Here is a 22,101-nt window from a genome sequence, read left to right as displayed (position 1 = left end):
AATGTATCGAATCGTACTGTATTGTATTGTACTGTATCATTTGATAAATACAATGTTTGGATAGATAGTGGCGTTTGCCATCGTTTCATGATATCATGCGCCAGCAATATGAAGAATAGACTTGCAATATTATAAAGAACAATTATGATACATGGTAAAATTATTATATAAAAAGGTATGGTAACTGATAAAATAAAATTATTTAATAATAATAAAGGGTGAGATTTAGAGAAAAAGACAAGGTAATGACACGACCACACCAAATCGGTCGTTACATAAAGTGGTACATTTCGTCGTTATGTAACGACGGATTTAACGATACGATACAATAAAATTTAAGTAACAATCAAAACAAACATTGTATTTAAGTAACAATACGATAAAATATAATGGGTAACAACTATCCAAACAAGAGCTAAGGTTTTCTCAAGAAAAAAAGAATCTTTATTACATTGGGAGATCAAAAAATGAGGAAAATTAAGAGGAATGAAATGTAGTAAAAATTAAATACACACATATTATGTGAAAGAGTAAAAGCATGTTTGGCCAAGTCTTTTTGGGCAAAAATGCTTATTTTTTCTTTTTGTTTTTTCAAAAGTTATTTGTTTCCAAAGTTAAAGTGTTTGATCAAGTTTTTAGAAGGAAAAAAAAAGTATTTTTGAGTAGAACTAGAAGCAATTTTTAAGAAGCGAAAAAAATTGCTTCTTTCTAAAAGTATTTTTCTAAAACTTTTGATAAAAATATATTTCTGGCCAAACACTAATTGTTTCACCAAAATATTTTTAAAATTAATTAGCCAAATACAAATTATTTTTAATCAAAAATATTTTTTAATAATATTTTTTGAGAAAATTATTTTTCAAAATAAACTGATTTTAGAAACTTGACCAACGGCCATCTCCAGAGAGAGCTTAAGTTCAGGACTTGGTCAACCTAATTCTTCATGACAAACGGAATGTTTTTATTTTGAGAAAAGTCATTAAATGTTTATTTAATAGTGAAAAAGAAATTAAAGATTAAAAAAAGTGTGAGTTTTTAATTATTGGGTGGGGCGTTGGGATTGTTAATGGAAGGCTGAGAAAAGATAATATTAGTCATTGCGCATGCACTTGTTTATTAGTTAAGATTCTAAAGTAACTAAAAAGGAAAAAAGATTTAGCAAAAAAAAAAAAGGAAAAAAGAAAGAAAAAAGATATTGTTAGATTGTTTTGAGTATTTTGTCATCATTACAGAAATACTCTCTGCCCCTCGGGTAGAGGTAAGGTCTGCGTACATATTATCCTCCCCACCCCACTTGTGAGATTACATTGGGTTGTTGTTGTTGTCGTCGTCATCATTACAGACAGGAAAACAACATACGAAGTTTCAAATGAAATGCTGCACTTTTATTGTCCTATGTATTCTATCCAAATTGAACTTCTCCACTCTTTCTTTTTGTTATTCCTTTTCATTTTCTTTTTATTTTTTCAAGGAATATATAGTTATTCTGGATCGTGAAATGAGTTATTAATACTTGCATTAGGGTAAGCTATGTACAACACTCCCTTTAGGGCTCGTTTGGTATGAGGAATATAAGGAATAATTAGTTCCGTAATAAAATTTAAGATGAGTTTATCCCATATTTAGTTGGGAGAAAATTGCCGCATAATTAATCCCGGGATTGTAGTATTTTTGTATCCCCACAGAAAGATGGAATAACTAATCCCGAGATAATTAATTCTGGGATAACTTCTTTCCAACCAAACAACCCCTTAGGATACAGTCCGTTCCCGTAGTACTCTATGTGAAAATATGATATCTTGTACATCGAACTGCTCTTTTATATAGTTATCCTGAGCAAAATTTAATAGAAGGGTCGTGATCAAATACAACAAAACCAAGAGCAATGTGAATTTCCTTTGAGATCAAATGGCCTCCACAAGTTAAGAAAATAGCATGCAATTTGCATACATTTTTGGAGAAAAAAAAACATGCATTTTGCTTGCATCTAAAAAAAGATGACAACATGCATAATTATACATAGATTTAATTCTCTTTTTGTTTCTTACCCAAATGAAGAATTCTCTACTTCTCACGTAAAACAACAACAACAACTCAGTATAATTTCACTTAGTGGGGTCTGGGGAGGGTGGTGTGTACGCAGACCTTACCCCTACCCTGATCTCACATAAAAGGGAGCCATTAATTTGGTTAAAAAATGGATTTATCGTGAAGCTTCTATATTCAAAAGACCCAATTTAATTATTTATTTAACGAAGAAAAAAGTGATCAAGCCTCTGCAGAAATTCAAAATCATGTTATTTCACAATCGTTTCTTTAATATTAAATGCATCTATGTTGTCCCTTGACACGTTGACACGTATAGACCATCCCAAAAAGTAATTTCATGCTTCTCCTATAATATTAATTAAAATTAAATCAAGAGAATGACCAAATTTCTCTAATAATTGAGATGATAGATAGTTGTTTGAGATGGTTTGGTATGTCTTACGTAGTATTATAGATGCATCGGTCCGTAGGTGTAAAATTATAGTGAATGAAATTGTTAAAAAGGGACAGACCAATTAAACCTAAAATCACATGGAAGAAAGTTGCTTCGAAAGACCTACAAATTCTGGGAATCAATATATAAACTTAACTAAAAATAAAGCACAATGCACGAGAAAGATCCATATAGGTAATACCTACTATAAGAGACAGAGTCAGAATTTGAAATTTATGGATTCAAAATTGAAATTCTTTTAAGTTACTGAGTTCTAAATTGATAATTTGTATATATTCAATTGATTTTTTAAAACAAATACATAATTTAGACTAAAGCTACTGGGTTCAGCCGAACGTGCACTTTCGTGCTTCAATGAAATGTCTCTATCCTATTCCTCATTGTTGCAAATTGGTTGTGGACATAGGCGAAGCCAGGTTTTGAAACTTATGGGTTCAATATTCTAATTCTCTTAAGTTACTGGGTTCTAAATTAATAATTTGTGCGTAATTCAATAATTTTTAAGACAAATATAGAGTTTAGAAAAAAGTTACTGTGTTCAGCCAAACTCGTATCGAAAGGGTTAGCTCCGCCCCATCAACTGGCTAAATCCGAAAAGAATAATTGGAACAATAAAGTGCAACCAGAAAGAGATCATTCCAAAAATGTTTAGATATTTAGAAACTAACTAGGGAAATTTGTGCTAACCAAATGTTTCAAGTTAGGTTATAATTGATAGAACCTAAAATGTTATATGTAATTGATGAGAACCTAATATTCATGATTGTTTTTCAAATATTTGTTATTTAATTAATATCTATAAATCACATAAATAAAGTTTTACACTATCAGATCACCAAAAATTATTTACAGGTAATCTTCCAAAAAAATGGATTTTATAATAATCTTGAAAAAAGGATAATCTTTTTTGGTACAACATATAAAGGTAACCCAATAGCATACAAATTATTTACGTTAACATTTACAAGCTGAAAAATTTAGCTAATTAGTCATGACTTGGTTTATGTATTATTTTTTTTTTTCAAGTTGTCACACTTGCGTGTTGATAACATCACCAAACACTTAGCTTTTCTGTTCCATGTATCCTCCTTTTTATAATCTCTTAATTATTTCGTTTTAATTTACGTGAACTTATTTAAGTTAGTAAGTATAGAGTTGAAAAGAAAAAAAATATATTTAAAAGTTGTGATTTTAATATATTATAACTTTTGTATGGTTATAAAAATTAAAACTTACGGTCTTAACATATTATATTATTTGTGTGAATATAAAATATTGTAATAACAGTGAATAAGAAATTAAGTTAAATTAATTTGAAATTTAGAAAAAAATCAGTCTTCTAAAAATATACTGGAAAATAAATAATCACATAAATTCAAATGGAGGAAATACATCTTTAACAATCTAGTGGGCCTCGATCACATTCACACCGTATGTTCATTCTGTTAATTTTTTTAGGGATTTTTACCTAGTTATACTATAATAGAAACCTATTTACTATCTTTATTTAGATTTCTTATTAATTACTTTATATACCTATATTTACTAGTTTTATACAAAACCATAAAAAAGAGGAAATGCAACACCTTAAATATAGCGTATCAATTACACATAATCCCCCTACATTTAAGATTCTCTTCCTTTTCCAAAGGATTACAAAAACATCTTCTTTCTTTCTTTAACAATTACCCAAATTTGTACTTACTCACCGTAAGAATTCTTCCTTACCTGCTGATGCCCAAAATCTTTCTAACCCAAAAATCTCGCTTACTCACTCCTCTGTTTTGATATCCGATTTCTCTCTTTCAATCATCCACTATTATCCCCAAAAAATTGCAGATTCTTTCTTCTTCCAAAGCATTTGATAACCGATTTCTTTCTTTCAATCATCCAAAATCTCAATATAGAAGAAATTCAAAATTTTACTCTACAATCAAGTTGTGGGTAAGTTGTGGATACAATACTAATACAATTATAACACTATTATATTAAATTTGTAGTGTAGAGTTATGATTGAAACTTGAGAAAAATAAAGATCATAATTGTATTACAATTTTTCAGAAATGTACCGCGATTGTATTATAATTGTATATGTATCATAATTCTTGCAGGAATTATATTACAAATGTATGATAATTATATATTCATTATATATTGTTACGAGCAGTTGTGAATTCATGACAAATTTCACAATTTGTATCACAAATATGATAATTGTATATTAATTTATTAATATTGTATCATGTATTATTTTGGGTATTAATGTACTAAATACAAGTTAGATACAATTGTGATACAAGTATGACACAATTGTGGTTTAGGCATTGATGTATCTGATACAATTCAACTACAATTATGATACGTTATCATACAATTTATGAATATTTTTTAATAATATAAAGTTGTAGGCAATGGTGAAGAGAGAAGACGAAGATTTTGGACGTAGGTTAAGGGATTTTAATTTTTAAAAAAAAAAGAGAGAGAGAAGAGGAGAAGGGAAAAAAGAGAGGAAGTGATGTAATTGAATCCCTTAATTGAAGGCACTAATAATGGGGTGGGAGCCTTTTAAGAAGCAATGCATACAAGTTGTAAGAAAAACCTAGATATTTATTAAAAGACTGCAAAACGTAGAAAACATAGGTAAATAAATTTCTAATATAGTATAGCTAGGTAAAAATCTCTTTTTTTTTTAACTTACAATAACAACAACAACCCAGTAAAATCTCATTAGTGGGGTCTGGGGAGGGTAGTGTGTACGCAGACCTACCCCTACCCCGAAAGAGTAGAGAGGCTGTTTCCGAAAGATCCTCGGCTCAAGAGAATAAAAAGACAAAAGGAGACAATATTAGTTTCACTACAGAGATTGTATGAAAAATAGGAACATAAAATGCAGAAGAAAAATGCAAAGCAAAAATGATGGCTAGTAAATAGATCCTGCACCGAAAAAAGAAAATAGCAAGACACGACATTGCCACTAGCTATCTTAGACAAAAACCCTACCAGATTAGGCTCACAAAGGTACAAAGTAAGGCAAGACTCAACTACCTCTTAGCCTACAACCGTAATAATGCACCCAAGGGTGTGGCTTAGTGGTCAATGAAGTGGGTAAGAACTATGAGGTCTCAGGTTCAAATCCCAGCGGAGACAAAAAAACACTAAGTGATTTCTTCCCATCTATCCAAGCCTTGGTGGATAGAGTTACCTGGTACTTGTTGCTGGTGGGAGGTGGCAGGTATCCCGCGGAATTAGTTGAGGTGAGCGCAAGCTGGCCCGGACACCATGGTTATCAAAAAAAAAAAAATACTCGACCTCCACAACTTACTATCAAGTGTCATGTCCTCAAAAATCTGAAACATCGTCATATCCTCCCTGATCACCTCTCCTTAATACTTTTTAGGCCGCCCTCTACCTCTTCTCGTGCCCTCCACAACCAGTCGCTCACACCTCCTTACTGCAGCATCTGGGCTTCTCCTCTGTACATGCCCGAATCATCTGAGTCTCGCTTCCCGCATCGTCATATCGACTTCCCTCCCGACGTTAGCTCAGCCAAAAAAAGTTAATTAATAGGAGATGAAAGTTAACGTAAATTGAAATAAGAGCAAACGAATTGAAATGATTTTCTTATTGCGGGGATGGCAAAAGGAGATCGACGGTAACATTTCGGTTGGGAAAAGAGAACAGAATATTTGTCTGAAATAAAAGCAAACGAAATGTTGTAGTGGTTAATTAGTTTTCCATTTTGAAAGAGTCTTTAAAGCTAAATCCATTTATGTATTTGAACAATTTAATTCTTCACGACAAACAGAATGTTTCTGTTTTGGGAAAGTCATCACTTAGTTTCCGTTATAAATAATGGGTTTTAAATCTTGGGTGGGGTATGGGTTTGGTAATGAAACACAATTACTTACATACTTGAAGTCATAGCAGATGCAGGGTATTATCACTTTTACGCCGTATCAGAAACTATTTATATCTTATAGTCGAAAAAGTGTATTACACTTGTATAATTTTTGTATATAACATACACAATGTATATATATACAAAAAATATACAAATGTTATATATTTTTTCGATTATTATTTTTACCCCGGCTATACAATATCATTTTTTCAATTATTTACCGGTGTAAAGACCACTAAGGCAAATGGAATTTCTCTGCTCTTAACTTGAAGTCTCCAAATCTAGCCAAGGTAGGAAAAATACATCTTCATAGGGAGTGCTTCCCCTTTAATGAGTCTGGATTAATCAAGGTTCTAATACGATTACCAGACATCTATATTATATTAAAAGGAGAGTAGTGAAGCATGTGGTTAAGCCAAGTGGCAAGCTAAAAAGAAGCCACTTGGCAATTTTAAAACAACATTAAAAATTTGAATTATAAATGGAAACATAATTAATGGAAGTAGTTTAATGAATTTTATACTTAATCTAAATAGATCTTAGACAAATTAATCTATATATCTATATTTAAATTTATATTTATAAGTATATTTATATCTATATTGATTCACCCATAAATTTTTTTCTATATTAGCTAGAGATATGGAGGTAAAAATTAATTAAAAATTCTAATCGAAAAAAATAAAAAAATATAGAAAGACGTAATTGCGATTACCTATGACTATTTATACATTGGAGTAAGTTAAAATATAAAATTAAATTAAAATTTACTTAACTTATTAAAGATATATTGAGTTTAAAAATTAAATAAATTCAAGCAGCAAAATAAGATCTTACATAAAGTATATAAATAATTTATAAGGTAAGAAAAAACTTAAATAATCAGTAAAAAAAAATTTTAAAAATAAGAATAGTAAACTCATATTAATATTGATAAATCTGGCAAACGAATATTTTATATGTAAATATTACTACAATATTCAGATATAATGTGTTCAAACAATTAAGAAAATATTTTTTTTATTAATATTTGAATTGAGTGCAGTAAGTTTAAGTTTGAAAGAATAACATAATTTTTTTTAAAATGTAGTTAAATATAGAAAATAGAATAATAAAACTTATTTGAATTTGAGAAAGTTTTTTAATTTTTATCTATATTATATTAGAATGAATGTGGTAGAAATAGATATTAAATCCAAACAAGCTAATAAAAATCCACATGACAATGTAATAATATTAGGTATTGAATAATATAATATCAAAAATAAATAATAAATAGAGAAAAAATAAAATTCAGATTTTTTATCATAGAGAAGAAGGGTAAACTTATTTAAATTTGAGATGAGAAAGTTTTTATATTATGATAAGAAAATCATAATATGGATAAGTTCACGTAACTCAAGTCTAATAGATAAAATCAAAAACTAAAAATATTGAATAATAGACATAAATTAGAGATAATATGAGATATTTATAAATCATAAGTTTAGAAAATAAAATAAATTAAATATACAATGCTTAAAATCTTATTAAAATTTAAATAATTTAAAATTTTCGAGCAATATTTTTAAAACAAAATAAATATTTATTTTATGATTAGAAAATTATATATTTATCTATATTATATTAAAGAATAATAGTTTATCATGATATTAAAAAAAGTTACAAGTTAATGAAAAGCCACATAAAACGTAATAAGACTATATATTAGATTAAAAATTAGCAAAATTATTAAAATATTACTATTAGAAATGAAAGGGAAAGGCTATTTGAATTTGAAATTAGAAATTTGTTAAAACTACGATTAGAATGTCCAAACTATGGATAATATCATGAAATTGAAGTCTTATTTATGAAAAAAATATTAAAATAGAAAATAAATTTTTAATATAGGTAATTTTACTAATAAAAATTAAAGATTAAATTTGTATTAAAATTAAAAAAGAAAGAAAATTTACGTAAGAAATAAAATGATAATAAAAATATTACTACAACATTAACATATAATGTGTTCAAACAACAAAGAAAATATTTTTCTATGATTAATATCTGAATTGAGTACAGTTAGTTTAAGCTTAAATATATAGCATAATATTTTGAAAATACGGTCCAATTTAGAAAATAGAATGATAAAAATTATTTGAATTTGAGATGAGATTGTTTTTTATTTCATAAGTTTTTATTTTTAAAAATATTACATAAAGAAATAAAAATGACAATAAACATATTACTACATATATATAATATGTTCAAACAATTAAGAAATTATTTTTCTATGATTAAAATAAAATTTTAAAAATATAAAAAACTTTCTAATATAGGTAATTTTACTAATGAAAATTAAAAATTAAATTTGTATCTTAAAGCTCAAAAAAGAAAATTTAACTACATCTAATACAAAAATAATTATAAGAGAACTCAATATATTTGCAACATAATCATCAGATATATATATTAATATTTTAGACTAATTCAATTTTACAATTTAAAATAAAATATGATATTATTTTAGTTAAAGGTAAAAAAATAATATAAAAATAATTAAAATTTATAGTAGGGAAGAGAATGTATTAAAAAAATAGAGATAGTGTGAGGATACTTATACATTAAATTAATTTAAAAATAAATAAATTAAAAAATTAAATTATATTTAAAAATATTACAATAAATTTAAATGATTAAAAAAATTTGAATGCATAAATATATACCAAATTTCAAGAATAAAATATTTATATTTATTAAAGACTATTAAAAGAATAATAAGCAAGATATTAATTAAGATAATAAAAAATTATATGATAGTAAAATAATATTAAATAATAAATAATACAATAACTATAAGAAAAAATAAAAGAAAAAAGAATTTGCGTAAAAATAATGTGATGAATAAGACATATTTAACTTTTAGATAAAAATAAAGTGATAGTAAGAAGTTTGTTAAAATAATATGACCTAATGTGCTCAAACAAGACAGATCGCAACATGATATGTTTAGTATTCTTTGATACTAACAGCAAAACGAAGTGCAAGTACTAAAATCAAGTAGTTAGGTTGCTACAAATAAAAAACAAAATAGGTTGTGCACTACGAGATTTGAACAATAATTTCATATTCTGTTTCATAATTAATATCTAATGTTATATAATTTTTATATGAGAAGTTTATATTTTATGGTTATTTGCACATGATTCAAATATCCAACATCACAATTTAACACGATTTGTGTCCGCGCATCGCGCGGGTACTAATACTAGTTAAGTTTTAAAAAAAGGTGTAAAGGAACAAAAAATGAAGAAGAAGCAAAGATTTAGTTAGATTTTTTAATTGCATTATCATAATTTGAAGTTTCAAATGAAATTCTTCACCGTTGTTTGGTTCTTTCCTACTCTGCCCCTCGGGGAAGAGGTAAGGTCTGCGTACATATTACTCTCCCCAGACCCCACTTGTGGAATTATACTGGGTTGTTGTTGTTGTTGTTGTTTGGTTCTTTCCTACGTTTGCTAAACCAAAATGCACTTTTCCACTCTTTTTTCAACTTTCTTTTTTCCCTTTTTGCTTTTTTAGGGAGTAAGTAATGTTATACGAAGAAAGATTTTGGTACGAATAGAATAATGGAATGGTTTGCAACTGTGCAAGCAAATATATATGTTAAAAGAAAATCTCAATGCTATACGATATATAGAATTATACGATGTTGTTAATATCTCCTACAACAACTCTGTTTAATATAAAAATCACTAAAATATTACATTTATAATAGTAAAATTTACATACAACGGCTTTATACAATGAGGATACCGGTCAAGCAGGATTGACATGCCTCTAGGATGACAAACTTCTGACAAATGGGTAAAAAATTTGCACTCATTTGTATAAAGTTGTTGTATGTAAATTTCGCTATTATGAATGTAATATTTTAGTGGTTCTTATATTAAATATAGTTATCGCATAAGATCGATATTATTAATAACATCATATATTTCTATCATACAGCAATGAGATCTTCTTTTTATGTATGTATTTGCTTGCACAACTGCAACTCATTTCATTATCCTATTTCAATATGGGATTCGCCTAGGAAAATAATTTATCCATTTGTCAGAAGTTTGTCGATGTAATCCTGTTTGACCGGTATTCTCATTGGCCCACCCTCCGTCATGGCGTCACAAATCACCTCACCACGCCATCCCAAATTCCCAATAGCACTATACATGCCTTTAGCTTGAAGATTGCGTACATTAACAAAGGATATTAGTACTTATAATCTAGTCTTTCGGCAAAAGGCATGAAAATTATTTTTAGCATTTTGCTTACCTTTAAGAGAAGATGATAGCATGCATGACTACATTGATTTTACTTTTTCTTTCTTCTTTATTTTATATGGGGTGAGGGGTGAGTTTAGTTAATGTCCTTCTCACTTTTCAGTTCTTACATAGAAGGAAACCATTAGTAAGGAATCAGGTAGAGTCTACGCAGACCTTACCCCCACCCCGGAGAGTAGAGAGATTATTTTTAAAATACTCGTGGCTCAAAAAGACGAAAGAGACAATATATCAGTACCATCAGCATAACTATATGAATAATATAGCAACATCATAAGAACCAGAAAATAGACGAAAAATAATAATAATAATAACAAGTAATTAGTAAATAAGGCCCGATACGTAGTATTTCTTCTTAATTTTCTCAGATTCCCCCCTCCCAGGGGCGTACGCAGAAATTTTTGTAAGCGGTATCGAAATTTATAAAAGAATTAAAATATAACTTTGATTATCATAGAAATAACCTTAGTCTATTGATTTTGTTGAGTCTTAAGCTACAAAAGGTCCTGAGTATTTGCAAAAGAAAATTGTGCTAGTTGAGGTTTGAATCTTTGACCTCTTAGAGAAAAATCAAGCACATTACCAGCACACCAAGACACAATTTATGTCAAGTGGTGTCATTTTTTCCTAGTTATCTTTTTCCGTATAGTATTAATACATATATTTAGTAAAATTTTCCGATGAAGCGATGTCGTGTGACATCGCTTGGGTAAGCATAAATCCGCCCCTGCCCCCCCTCCCCCCTACTTTTGATGGGGTTGGGGGAGCTAAAGTATAGCCATTTTGCGTGTTGATAACATCATTAAGCACTAGTTTACTTGTTTCTACAATCCTCTCGTATCTATTTAATGCTCAAGTGGGGTCTCAACCACATTCATATCCTTGGTTTTATTTTATCAATCACAATATTACTGTTTGTCTTAAAATGTTTTCTTAACTCGAGCTCAACTATTAATAATTTTGATAACTTTGAATTTTTAGAAACAATGGAGGTGTTAATTGAGTAAAACATTTACGAAAATATAAAGGATAATTTAAACAGATATTCTTGTGAATAAAGTTATTAAATGTATTTTTTAAGATGAATAAAATGTGCAGTTGATAAAAATTGACGAATTAAATATAGCAAATAGGAAGAGGTGATTTAGCCCAGTAGTTAATAGTGAATAGTAGGTGGACCACATCGCACACCATGAAACACAACTTGAGACTTGCTTTAACTTAAGTCCATGGTCATCCATGACTTAGCAATGAATTAATTGATGTAGATATATGAATTGTTATTACTACTAGAAATTCGGTCAAAACCGATCGCGACCGAATTAAAAATATCGACCGAATTCGGTCGAACCGAAATCGGTCGGAAATTGCGACTGACTTCGATCTCTATTTTTTACCGACCAACCTAATTTCGACGGATTAAAGTCGGTCGGAAATCGATCGGTTTTTTCAGTTTTTCGATCGATTTCGGTCGGTATTTCTGGACGGTTTTAGACAGTTTTCTAGTAGTGCATATAAAAAAGGGCAGCCGATGCACTAAGCTCCTGGTATACGCGAGGTCCGGATGGGCCGGACTACAAGAATCTATTGTACACAGCTTTACCCTGCATTTATGCAAGAAACTGTTTCCACGGCTCGTACCCGTGACCTCTTTGTCATAAATTGTTATATAATTTCGAGATTTTAATCTGAAGATTACAATCTCATATCCTATATTATGGGATAGATAATACCAATATTTTGGTATAAAATCTATACCAGTTTAAACTAATACTAATAAGTAATAACCAAACATGATAAATGCAATGAGAGAAGTAGGTTTGGGCTAAGAGCTCATGATAGAAGAAACGCGGTTTAGCTTAAAGAGTTAATAGGGAAGGTTCAATATCAAGATCAAATTGCCTATATTTGAACTAAGTAAAAAGATAAAGATCAACTTGATTCTACAATTCTAACAATTAAAGCACAAGATCACTAAAGAAATGAGCAAAACATTGATAGTTTTGGATGCCCAAATAAACTAGCAAATATTACAGTGTCAAACTCCGCTATAATAATCATCCTCTATATCAACATTTTACTATGATAACCAAATTTTCTTTGGAACCAATATTTCGTATAATGTTATAGTATTTGTTTTCTATAACATCATTTCACTGTAAAAATCAAAAATATCTGAAATAAACGAAATTATTATAGAGATATTTGACCATATATTCGTTAGTTCTCCACTAGGTAGGAGTCAATGAAGTACCATTCTACTCATTTATGGTGCATAGTAGTCAACCACTTACGATAGTTTTAGTGGTCCTATTAGTGGTGTTACCTTCTTGTTTTAACTTGTAAGGATATATTACAAATTTATATAACTCGTTTTTGTCAACAGCTACATAAATGTAGAAATAGAGAAGCTGATCATAAATTTTTAAACTGTGAGAGGAACTAAGTTTTATTGAGTGAAATATTCTATGCAAAAGTATATGTCATTAATTCATCCTATTTATATGAGAAATCATATTAAATCATATTTATCGTATATAAGTTGTTAGAATGTCCTTGATCGATTTTGGGAATGAGAGGAAGTCCTCGCCTCATGAGCCAGATTTTCTGATTGAGTTAGGTCAAGGTTTATTCTTTTACAAGCGTTGTAAGTTAGGATCAAGCGCTTACCATCATGCCAAAAGTTATAAAAAAATAACAAAGGCTCAACTTTATTTCTTAATCAAGCCCACTAAGCAAACGCAATGTTCAACCATGAATATGACTTGGGCCATCCCAGCCCCTTCGAGATAAGCCGGATGTTGGCGTTACCTAGTGGTGGCAAAATGGTTAAAAACAGCTTTTCACCCATATTATCCATTAAAAATGGGTTGGATAATGAACCTTTTAAAAACGGGTCAAATATGGATAAGAACCATATTATCCACTTAGAAAATGGATAACCAATGAGTTTAACTTTTACATTTGTAAAGCTTTAAATTTTGGGAGTTCCTCAAATTTGGGAGACTAGGAAATATCCCAAAAGTGATCATGAATAATATGGATATTCATATTATCTTATCCGTATTGAATATGGGTCGGGTCAGATAATTTATCCGTTTTTACATTACCCATTTTCGACTCGTCCATATCATACCCGACTTGACTGTTTGCCACCCCTAGTGTTACTTAACAATCCCCTTCCCAACACCTTCCTCATACAACATGTTGCACTTTGGAATCGAACCCATAACCTTAGCTCTGATACCACTTGTTAAGATCAAACGCTTACCATCATGCCAAAAGAGTCATCCTTATTTATCAAATGTTAGGCTTCCATAATGTCCCTCACGCTCTAAATATCTAGTGCACGAGATGTATTAGAGTGTGTTACATCGTTTGAAGTAATAAACTATTATCCTTGATCTTGGATAACAATTACTTCATAAGCTAGTTTTAGGAGTGAAGTTAGACAACTCAGCTTATTTTCATAATTTTTACTTCATAAGCTAGGTGATACCAGGAGAGATAAGATAAGGAATGAGTATATTAGGAATAAGGTGGGCGTGGTTCCTATAGAAGATAAGTTGCGGGAATCGAAGCTGAGATGGTTCGAGCATATGAAGAAGAAAGACCTTGATACCTCAGTTAGGAGGTGTGAGAGGTTGACCATAGCGGGTCAGTGGAGGAGTAGAGAGAGGCCTAAGAAGTACTGGGGTGAGGTGATTAGGCAGGACATGGCGCTACTTCAGCTTACCGAGGACATGACCCTCGATAGGAGGGTGTGGAGGTCGAGGATTAGGGCTGTGGGTTGACACGCAATCTAGAGTTTCGTCTAAGCATCCCAGTAGTATTAGTCTTAATCTTGTATTTTTCTAGGCCTAGCCCTTTGCTATTTCATATTGTGCCATTATTTCCAGCAAGATTGAATCTATTTTTATAGTGTCATGTTCTTAGATTTCTGTTCTTTCACATATCTTCATTTGTTCCCATGTATACTTACATGGTTGTTGCTACTATCTGTTTATTGCTTTATTTTCACTTTTTTTGAACCGAGGGTCTTTCGGAAACAATCTCTCTACCTTCATTAGGTAGGGGTAAGGTCTGGGTACACTTCACCCTCCCCAGACCCCACTTATGGGATTTCACCAGGCTTGTTGTTATACTTCATAAGCTAGTTTATTTTCTTTACACAAGTAATTGGTAACGCACATATAATGGCTCAGAAAATGAAAAAATAAATAGGCAGGTCCTTTTCTTGGCACTAATGGAATCGGATTGTATCAGAAAGGTAAAGGAAAATATTTCAAATAAACCATGATCATTTCAATGAAAACATCAAGACTTTTAACCCCTTAATTGCACTTTAATAAAAAATCAACAAGGTGGGGTCCAAAGTGCTAAGGTTCATCTTGTAATATTCCTTATTATAAGGGGCATTACCATACCTAAATTCCTTATAAAAGGACCAAAACTATATGCTCCAAATAACAAACCACACTCAATAGACCAAATTCTACCTACACTCCTCAAGTTCTTAATTCCTTTACAACACTGCATACCACAAAAATGGGGAATTGTATAGTTTTGCAAGAAAAAGTTGTGAAAATTATGAAAACAGATGGGAAGATTCTTGAATACAAAGCTCCAATAAAGGTATATGAAGTATTATCACAATTTGCTGGCCAATATGCAATATCTGAATCCCTTTCAGTAATTCAACATCTACTACCAAATTCTAACATGTTAGCTGGTCAACTTTATTATCTTTTGCCTATATTACCAGTGTCTCCTCCAAAAATAGCCAAAAAGAAGAAAGTGGTTAAATTTGCAAAAGAAGTAGTTGATCAAGAAGAGGCTAAAAAACAAAGGACAACAGAGGTAGTAAGGATTAAGCTTGTCATTAGTAAAAAAGAGCTCCAAGCTTTGCTGAGTGGCACTGAAGGAGGATTAATCACAGTTAATGACATTGTTAATCACAGGATAACGGATTTATTAGGTTAACGATGCCACAAGGAAAAAGAAATTTTGTTCTTTTAGACTACTTATAGTAGTTCCTCATTTGTTTGCTCTAGATCTAAGTTATTAGAGCAGACAAATAAGGCACTAATATTTTGTGTGGTTATAAATCATTGCATAAAGGTAAATTGTTTCCAAATATGAAGAGTGGTCAATCTTTTTGGCACGGACTAAAAAGAAATACGTTCATTAAATTGAAAAGGAGGAAGTATTATTCTTCGGATTTTCCGGTTTGTTAGCAAGGAATTTAGTAAGAGATAACTGAACTATACTATTCTAGCAATAACAATAACAACAACAACAACTCAGTGTACTCCCACAAGTGGGGTTTGAGGAGGGTAATATGTACGCAGACCTTACCTCTACCCCGAGGGGCAGAGAGGCTGTTTCCAGGAGACCCTCGGCTCAAAGGAATAACAATAACAACAACAATAAAAAATCCAGTATAATTTTACGAGTGGAATCTGGAGAGGATAGTGTGTACCAGTGACACCTTCAGTTACTTTTCTGAACTATACTACTCTAGATTTAACAAAGAGAGTCACTCAATTTTACTTGTGTGTCCAGAAAGCCACAATGAGGAAACAAATGAAACACGTTCTATGATAGTTAGATGACAAAGTTTGAGTGAATTTTTTATTAAATGAATAGTTGTGAATTTTTTGTTACCGACTTTCATAATACGTAGATAAAAAAAATTAAGTTAAAAAAAAGGGCAATTCGACGTACGAAGCATCCCAGGTTCACTTATAAATAGGGTCTGGCTCGAACTCGTACCGATTTATAGATTACACGGAGACAATATTACCGTTACTTTCCTCGTAAAATAGAGAAATTTTTCATTTTAAAAAATAGTTTAGTAACTTTATTACGATAAAGTAAAAGTTGAGTGATCATCCATAAAACTACTCAAAATGCTCATTACCACCCATATTTCTAGATCAACTAACTATGAAATCGATAATCTTAAACTAACGACAACAACAACAATAAATCAAATGTAATCCCAAGGTCTAGGGAGGATAGTGTGTATTTGCAAATTTTACTAAAGACGTTTTCGATAGATTTTTTGCTCAAGAAAAGATGAAAATATTAAGAAGCATTACCAACAAGTAATGACAAACAAAATCGAAGCGAAAGACATAATATGTAGTAATAAAAATTCAAGTATATAAGAAAATACAAGAAAATCGATAACCTGAAAATGTGAATGGAATAAGTAATAATTGTGATAAAACTAGAAACTGTGGAAGTCGTTTATGGGAACCTCAGCCAACAGCAAAAATCCTGTTCCACTGAGATAAAGATTAAATGCATGAAAGTTACAACGATGGCTTTTCCTGTAATTAAGGGCAGACAATTTGATGGCAATGGCAACTAATGAAATCTCTAAAAAAAAATTAGTGGACTTCACTTTTCTTTGACCACTCAGAATATTTTTACCTTAGGCTAATTTTAGTTGGTCAGTATGGACAAAAATTAATGGATTCAACTATTACTAGTGCATGCATATATAATATGGTTTAAATTTTCCATATCTAAATCCAGGCCAAATTATTATTAATCTTTTAAATCTGTCCCCCGTGCAAATAATGATAAACTAGTGTGAGTTCGAGTCTCCCCAAGAGCAAGGTGAGAAGTTCTTGGAGGGAAGGATGCCGGGGTCTATTTGGAAACAGTCTCTCTACCCTAGGGTAGGGGTAAGGTCTGCGTACACACTACCCTCCCTAGACCCCACTAAGTGGGATTATACTGGGTTGTTGTTGTTGTTGTTGTTGTTGTAAATCTGTCCCCCGTGCAAATATAAAATTAAAAGTTGGAATTTTTATACAAATCGCCGGTTAGATTTACTATTTATTCATTTTAATCGGTGTATATAAATTATACATTGATTATACAGATATATAAAATTATACATATAATATATATTTGTCAGTTATTTTTAATTTAAACGATTTGATGGGCAACTATTTAGGTTAATTCTTGTTAAAAGTTTCGGTAACGTATAAAAGTAAAAATAGCATGGTATAGCCAGTTTCGGACTGGTCATTCAAAAATAGTCAACGTTTACGAAGTCAATGAAAAATAGTCACTATTTTGCTGCAACAAAGACCGGTCCAGCATAATATACTAGAGTTTGGTGCACCTGTGTATGAACTCCAGCATATTATGCTGGACCGGTATACTTTGCTGACTCCAGTATAATATACTAGAGACTGGAGCAGCGGTGCTACAAACTCCAGTATATTATACTGGACAATGATACTTGCTGGAACTCCAGTATATTATGCTGGAGTTCTAGTGTACTTATGCTGGAACTCCATCATATTATGCTATATCCACCCCTGATTATACTCTCTGCATCCTAATTTATATGTCATAATTATATTTCTTTCTTAGTATATTCTCAAAAGAATGTCAACTTTTTTATGTAGAAATAATTAATTTTAAACTTTTTATTTATCTTAACGAGATAATTTATAATCATATAAATTTAAATTTTCTATCTAGTCAAAGACCGTCACATAAATTATGACGGATGAAGTTGTTATAATAATAAGTCTAATAGGCGGTGACCGCCCAACAAATGAACGACTAGTATCGAGATCTAGTAGAAGAGGAGATTTTCCAAAGGGTAAACGTAAATTGAAAATAAAAGCAAAAAATAAAAATAAAAAAATGTAGTATTCTTTTCGAATGTGGGGTTAGAAAAGGAGATGGTGACCTTTTCATTTGGAAATTTGAAAAGAATTTTTGTTTTGTTAAAAAATTATATATGTTGTAGTTGGTTTCCATTTTGAGAGAGTCTTGATATTCTTGATAGCTAAATTCATTCCCTTTATTTGACAACTCATTCCTCACGACAAAAAGAATGTTGTTGTTTTTTTTTTAATTTAGAAAATCACTAAATTTTCCCTATATATTATGCTAAATTGCGAGAAATAAATGAGAATTCTTTTAATTCCTCGATGAGTATTGCTCCTTTTTTTCTTTTTTTCTTTTTTAAATTCAAATGAAACTGCTGCACTCATGTTTTTTTTTTTTTGGGTAAATAAAAGATTTTTTCCTTTTCCTTTTTGCTTTTTCCAAGGAGTAAATGTATCCATAACAAGATTGCGATAGAATAGAATGGTTTACAAGCAATATATGAAATGTGAATATGCTTTAGAAAATGGCACACACAGGTTAAGAAAATAGCGTGTTACATGCCATTGGATTAAGTTTACGTAACTGAAAAATAATTTTTATATATAAACATATACGCGCGCACATATATATATATATATATATATATATATATATAGAAATGTTGTTTCTGACAGAACCTCGACCTATGTTGGGCCAGTGGCGGATCCAGGATTTTAAAGTCGTGGGTGCTCACTGATAAAAAATTTGAAAGAAGAGGAAAAAAGAGTTTAGTTATGGGTGCTCAATCAATATTTATCTAAATATTTTTATAATTACCTATACAAATTTACTAAATCTTGTCAAAGATAATGGGTGCTTGAGCACCCAAAATCAACATGTAGATCCGCTCCTGACCATGTAAACCCCTACATATATATATATATATATATATATATATATATATATGCACCTAGACTTCCACAGTTCCACTTACATGAATTCATGAGATAGGATTTCCATTAAAATTTGAAATGTCATGTTCCATAATCTCAAAATCAATTCAGTCAGTATTATCTCTAACTTTTAATTTTAAAATTTGTACTTTTATTGAATCTCTTTATCCAATTTGGCTGTCGATGCATATCAAACTGCAACCAAACTAACTAAAAAACAAAAAAATTGAAACAATAGAGAAAAGTGCAAACAGCGAATCATACCTAACTTAATCACTATAATTAATGGCTAATTTTCGTGCATTTATTATTTTTATGTAGAAATGACAGTAGATGAAAATCAACGATTTCAAGAATTTTTATTTCGACATAGAAGAATTAAGGACAAAGATGCTCATTTTGTACTTCGTAATGCATTAATAGATCATTTATGGTAGAATACTAGAGGTTGAAGTTGAATATTTATCTAGTATTTCGAATGAATTTTATCGTTATGTAATATGTATTTAGTTAATCTTGTATCACAATGATTTCACTTTTATTTGAATTATTAGTTAATCTATAATAATTGCTTATAAATTATATTATTTAAAATTTTATGGAATTGTTTTAATTATGGAAATTACAAATTAATAAAAATAAAAGATAAAATTTATTTAATGGAAATTAAAAAATGAAATTGAAATGAAAGATAATAATATAATATAAAAGAATTATATAATATAATCCTCTAGTATGATGTATCCTATTTTGTTGTCTCCCATCTATTTAATGTTCAAGTAGACCTCAATCATATTCAAGCATGAAAATCATTTTTACTAAGTTCAAATTGGCATACTTTATTTACTTGCCCACTAATATTCTCCTTATAACAAACACTCTTTTAGGTTAGTTTACGAGTTAAACCTAGCAAAAATAGGAAGAAAGAAGTGGCAAAGTCTATATATATAGTAAATAATTAATCGCACGACTTAAGACCTGGTCAACTTGATCTATTCATTATAATTTTTTCATTACCATTATAATTTAGCCTATTAATTATTTTCTTCATTTTTCAAGTTACCAATCAAGTTTGCTATAAGAGTTACCCATAACATGATAGTGTTAAAATTCTAGAAACCATCCACGCACAAAATTTAGACTTTTATGCGACTTAAGATTTTTTTTTATAATCATAATGTTTGTGTCAACTTATGTGCATCTCGACTAATTTTAACGAAAAGTTTAAAAAATGAAAAGATCAATTGTTCTTGCGCTATAACAAAGATCAACCATAGAAATGAGAAAAGCAATGATAGTTTTGAATGATTCCACAAACCGACCTCGTGCAGAAAATAACAAAAAATCCATTACTCCCAAAACAAACGAGCAAATAGTCAATAAAGAGTGTAAACTTATTATGGTGCACATAGTAGTCAACCACTTGTATTACCATTGGATTTAGTGGTTCTACTTGCTCTTAACTCATCTCTTGGGGTAAAAATGGTGTTTGGTGAGAATCCACTCTCCAACAGAACCCCAACAAAGGTGGATTTTGCCACTGTAACAACAGCCATAATCTCAACTAGACATCTTATTAGATGACAAAAATTGAAAGATATTTGAATTGATAGTGATGGCCAATGGGACAATTAAATATGTTGGGCTAAGCTAGCCGGCCGATACTTTTAATATTGTGTAATATTGTATGTTTTGAGCCAAGTTAGTAATGTTTTTTTTTTCCAAAGGACTCACGCTAGGGTGTACTAGTCGAATCGAAAAATCGCATCAAACCGAAAAGTCAAACCAAACCGATTAAAAAACTCGACTAGATTTGGTTTGATTTGGTTTGGTATTGAGTAAAAAAATCTGAATCAAACCAATATATAAATATATACTTATATATACTTTTAAGACTTTACATAGAATTTTCTTTACAGAAATTCTAGAAATATTTGGGATTCTCTTATGGGATGTAATATTTAATAGAATATGAAGTAATCCATTTTTATTAACCTTAAGTAATGAATTATATGATCATTTTCTTATCAAGTTCTACTGAAATCCGTCAATCTCTTTGTTCTTTAATGTCCATATGTCAAGATTTATGAAATTTTTATACTATTTTTTTTCAAATTTGAAGTGGTATTTCGACAATCTAAAATAAATAGAACATATCATTAAATACGTATCACATTGATTTTATGTTTAATTAGTAAATTTGTTTAACCTTAAAAGTATACATTCATTGAAAATATATTGTCAGACGACTAAAAAAGTAACTATCATGTGTTATTAACAAAATTTTCCAACAAAATTATTTTAATAGATCATATATGTTTGTCAATTTTTTTAATTTTTACTAAACATATATTTATAAAAAAAATTAACAAAGTAAGATTGAAATAATATTCATGTAACAATAAAATCCGAAAACCCGAAAAACCCGATAAAATCGAACCAATCCAAACCGATATAATTGATTTGGTTTGGTTTTAATAAAAACGAATCAACCCGACCCATATACACCGCTACTTCACACTATTAAAAGCATCTTTATACTACCTTATACTCACTTTTAATATTATGGGGCTTTGCAAAGATATTCTAGATAAAGAAGGGAGCCTTTAGGTTACAGGTTTGAGCCGTGAAAATAACCATTACTACTTACATTAAGGTCTATTTATATTACACCCCTTAGGATGTGACCCTTCTCGAGATGATACGTAAATGATGGATGCTTTGTGCACCAGATTGTCCTTTAGTCCAGATAAATAATGATTATCTCAATATTGTGTAATATGTCTGCTTTGAGTC

General features: G+C 30.1%; 1 protein-coding gene across 1 annotated transcript; it reads left to right on the top strand.

Moving 5' to 3' along the window:
• Positions 1 to 15,274: 15,274 nt before the first annotated feature.
• Positions 15,275 to 15,709, top strand: LOC104225496 (uncharacterized). The gene has a single exon (XM_009777307.2). It carries the CDS (start codon positions 15,275 to 15,277, stop codon positions 15,707 to 15,709), a length of 435 nt encoding a protein of 144 aa, XP_009775609.1.
• Positions 15,710 to 22,101: the final 6,392 nt, after the last annotated feature.

The sequence above is a fragment of the Nicotiana sylvestris genome, chromosome 7 (assembly GCF_000393655.2).
Source record: "Nicotiana sylvestris chromosome 7, ASM39365v2, whole genome shotgun sequence".
Lineage (NCBI taxonomy): Eukaryota > Viridiplantae > Streptophyta > Magnoliopsida > Solanales > Solanaceae > Nicotiana > Nicotiana sylvestris.
The sequence above is the reverse complement of the archived record's forward strand: the minus strand, read 5'-3'. Positions and strand labels throughout refer to the sequence as shown.

Bases quoted from the DNA above. Each gene is read 5' to 3' on its own strand.
- LOC104225496 (XM_009777307.2), top strand. From the start codon at position 15,275: ATGGGGAATTGTATAGTTTTGCAAGAAAAAGTTGTGAAAATTATGAAA.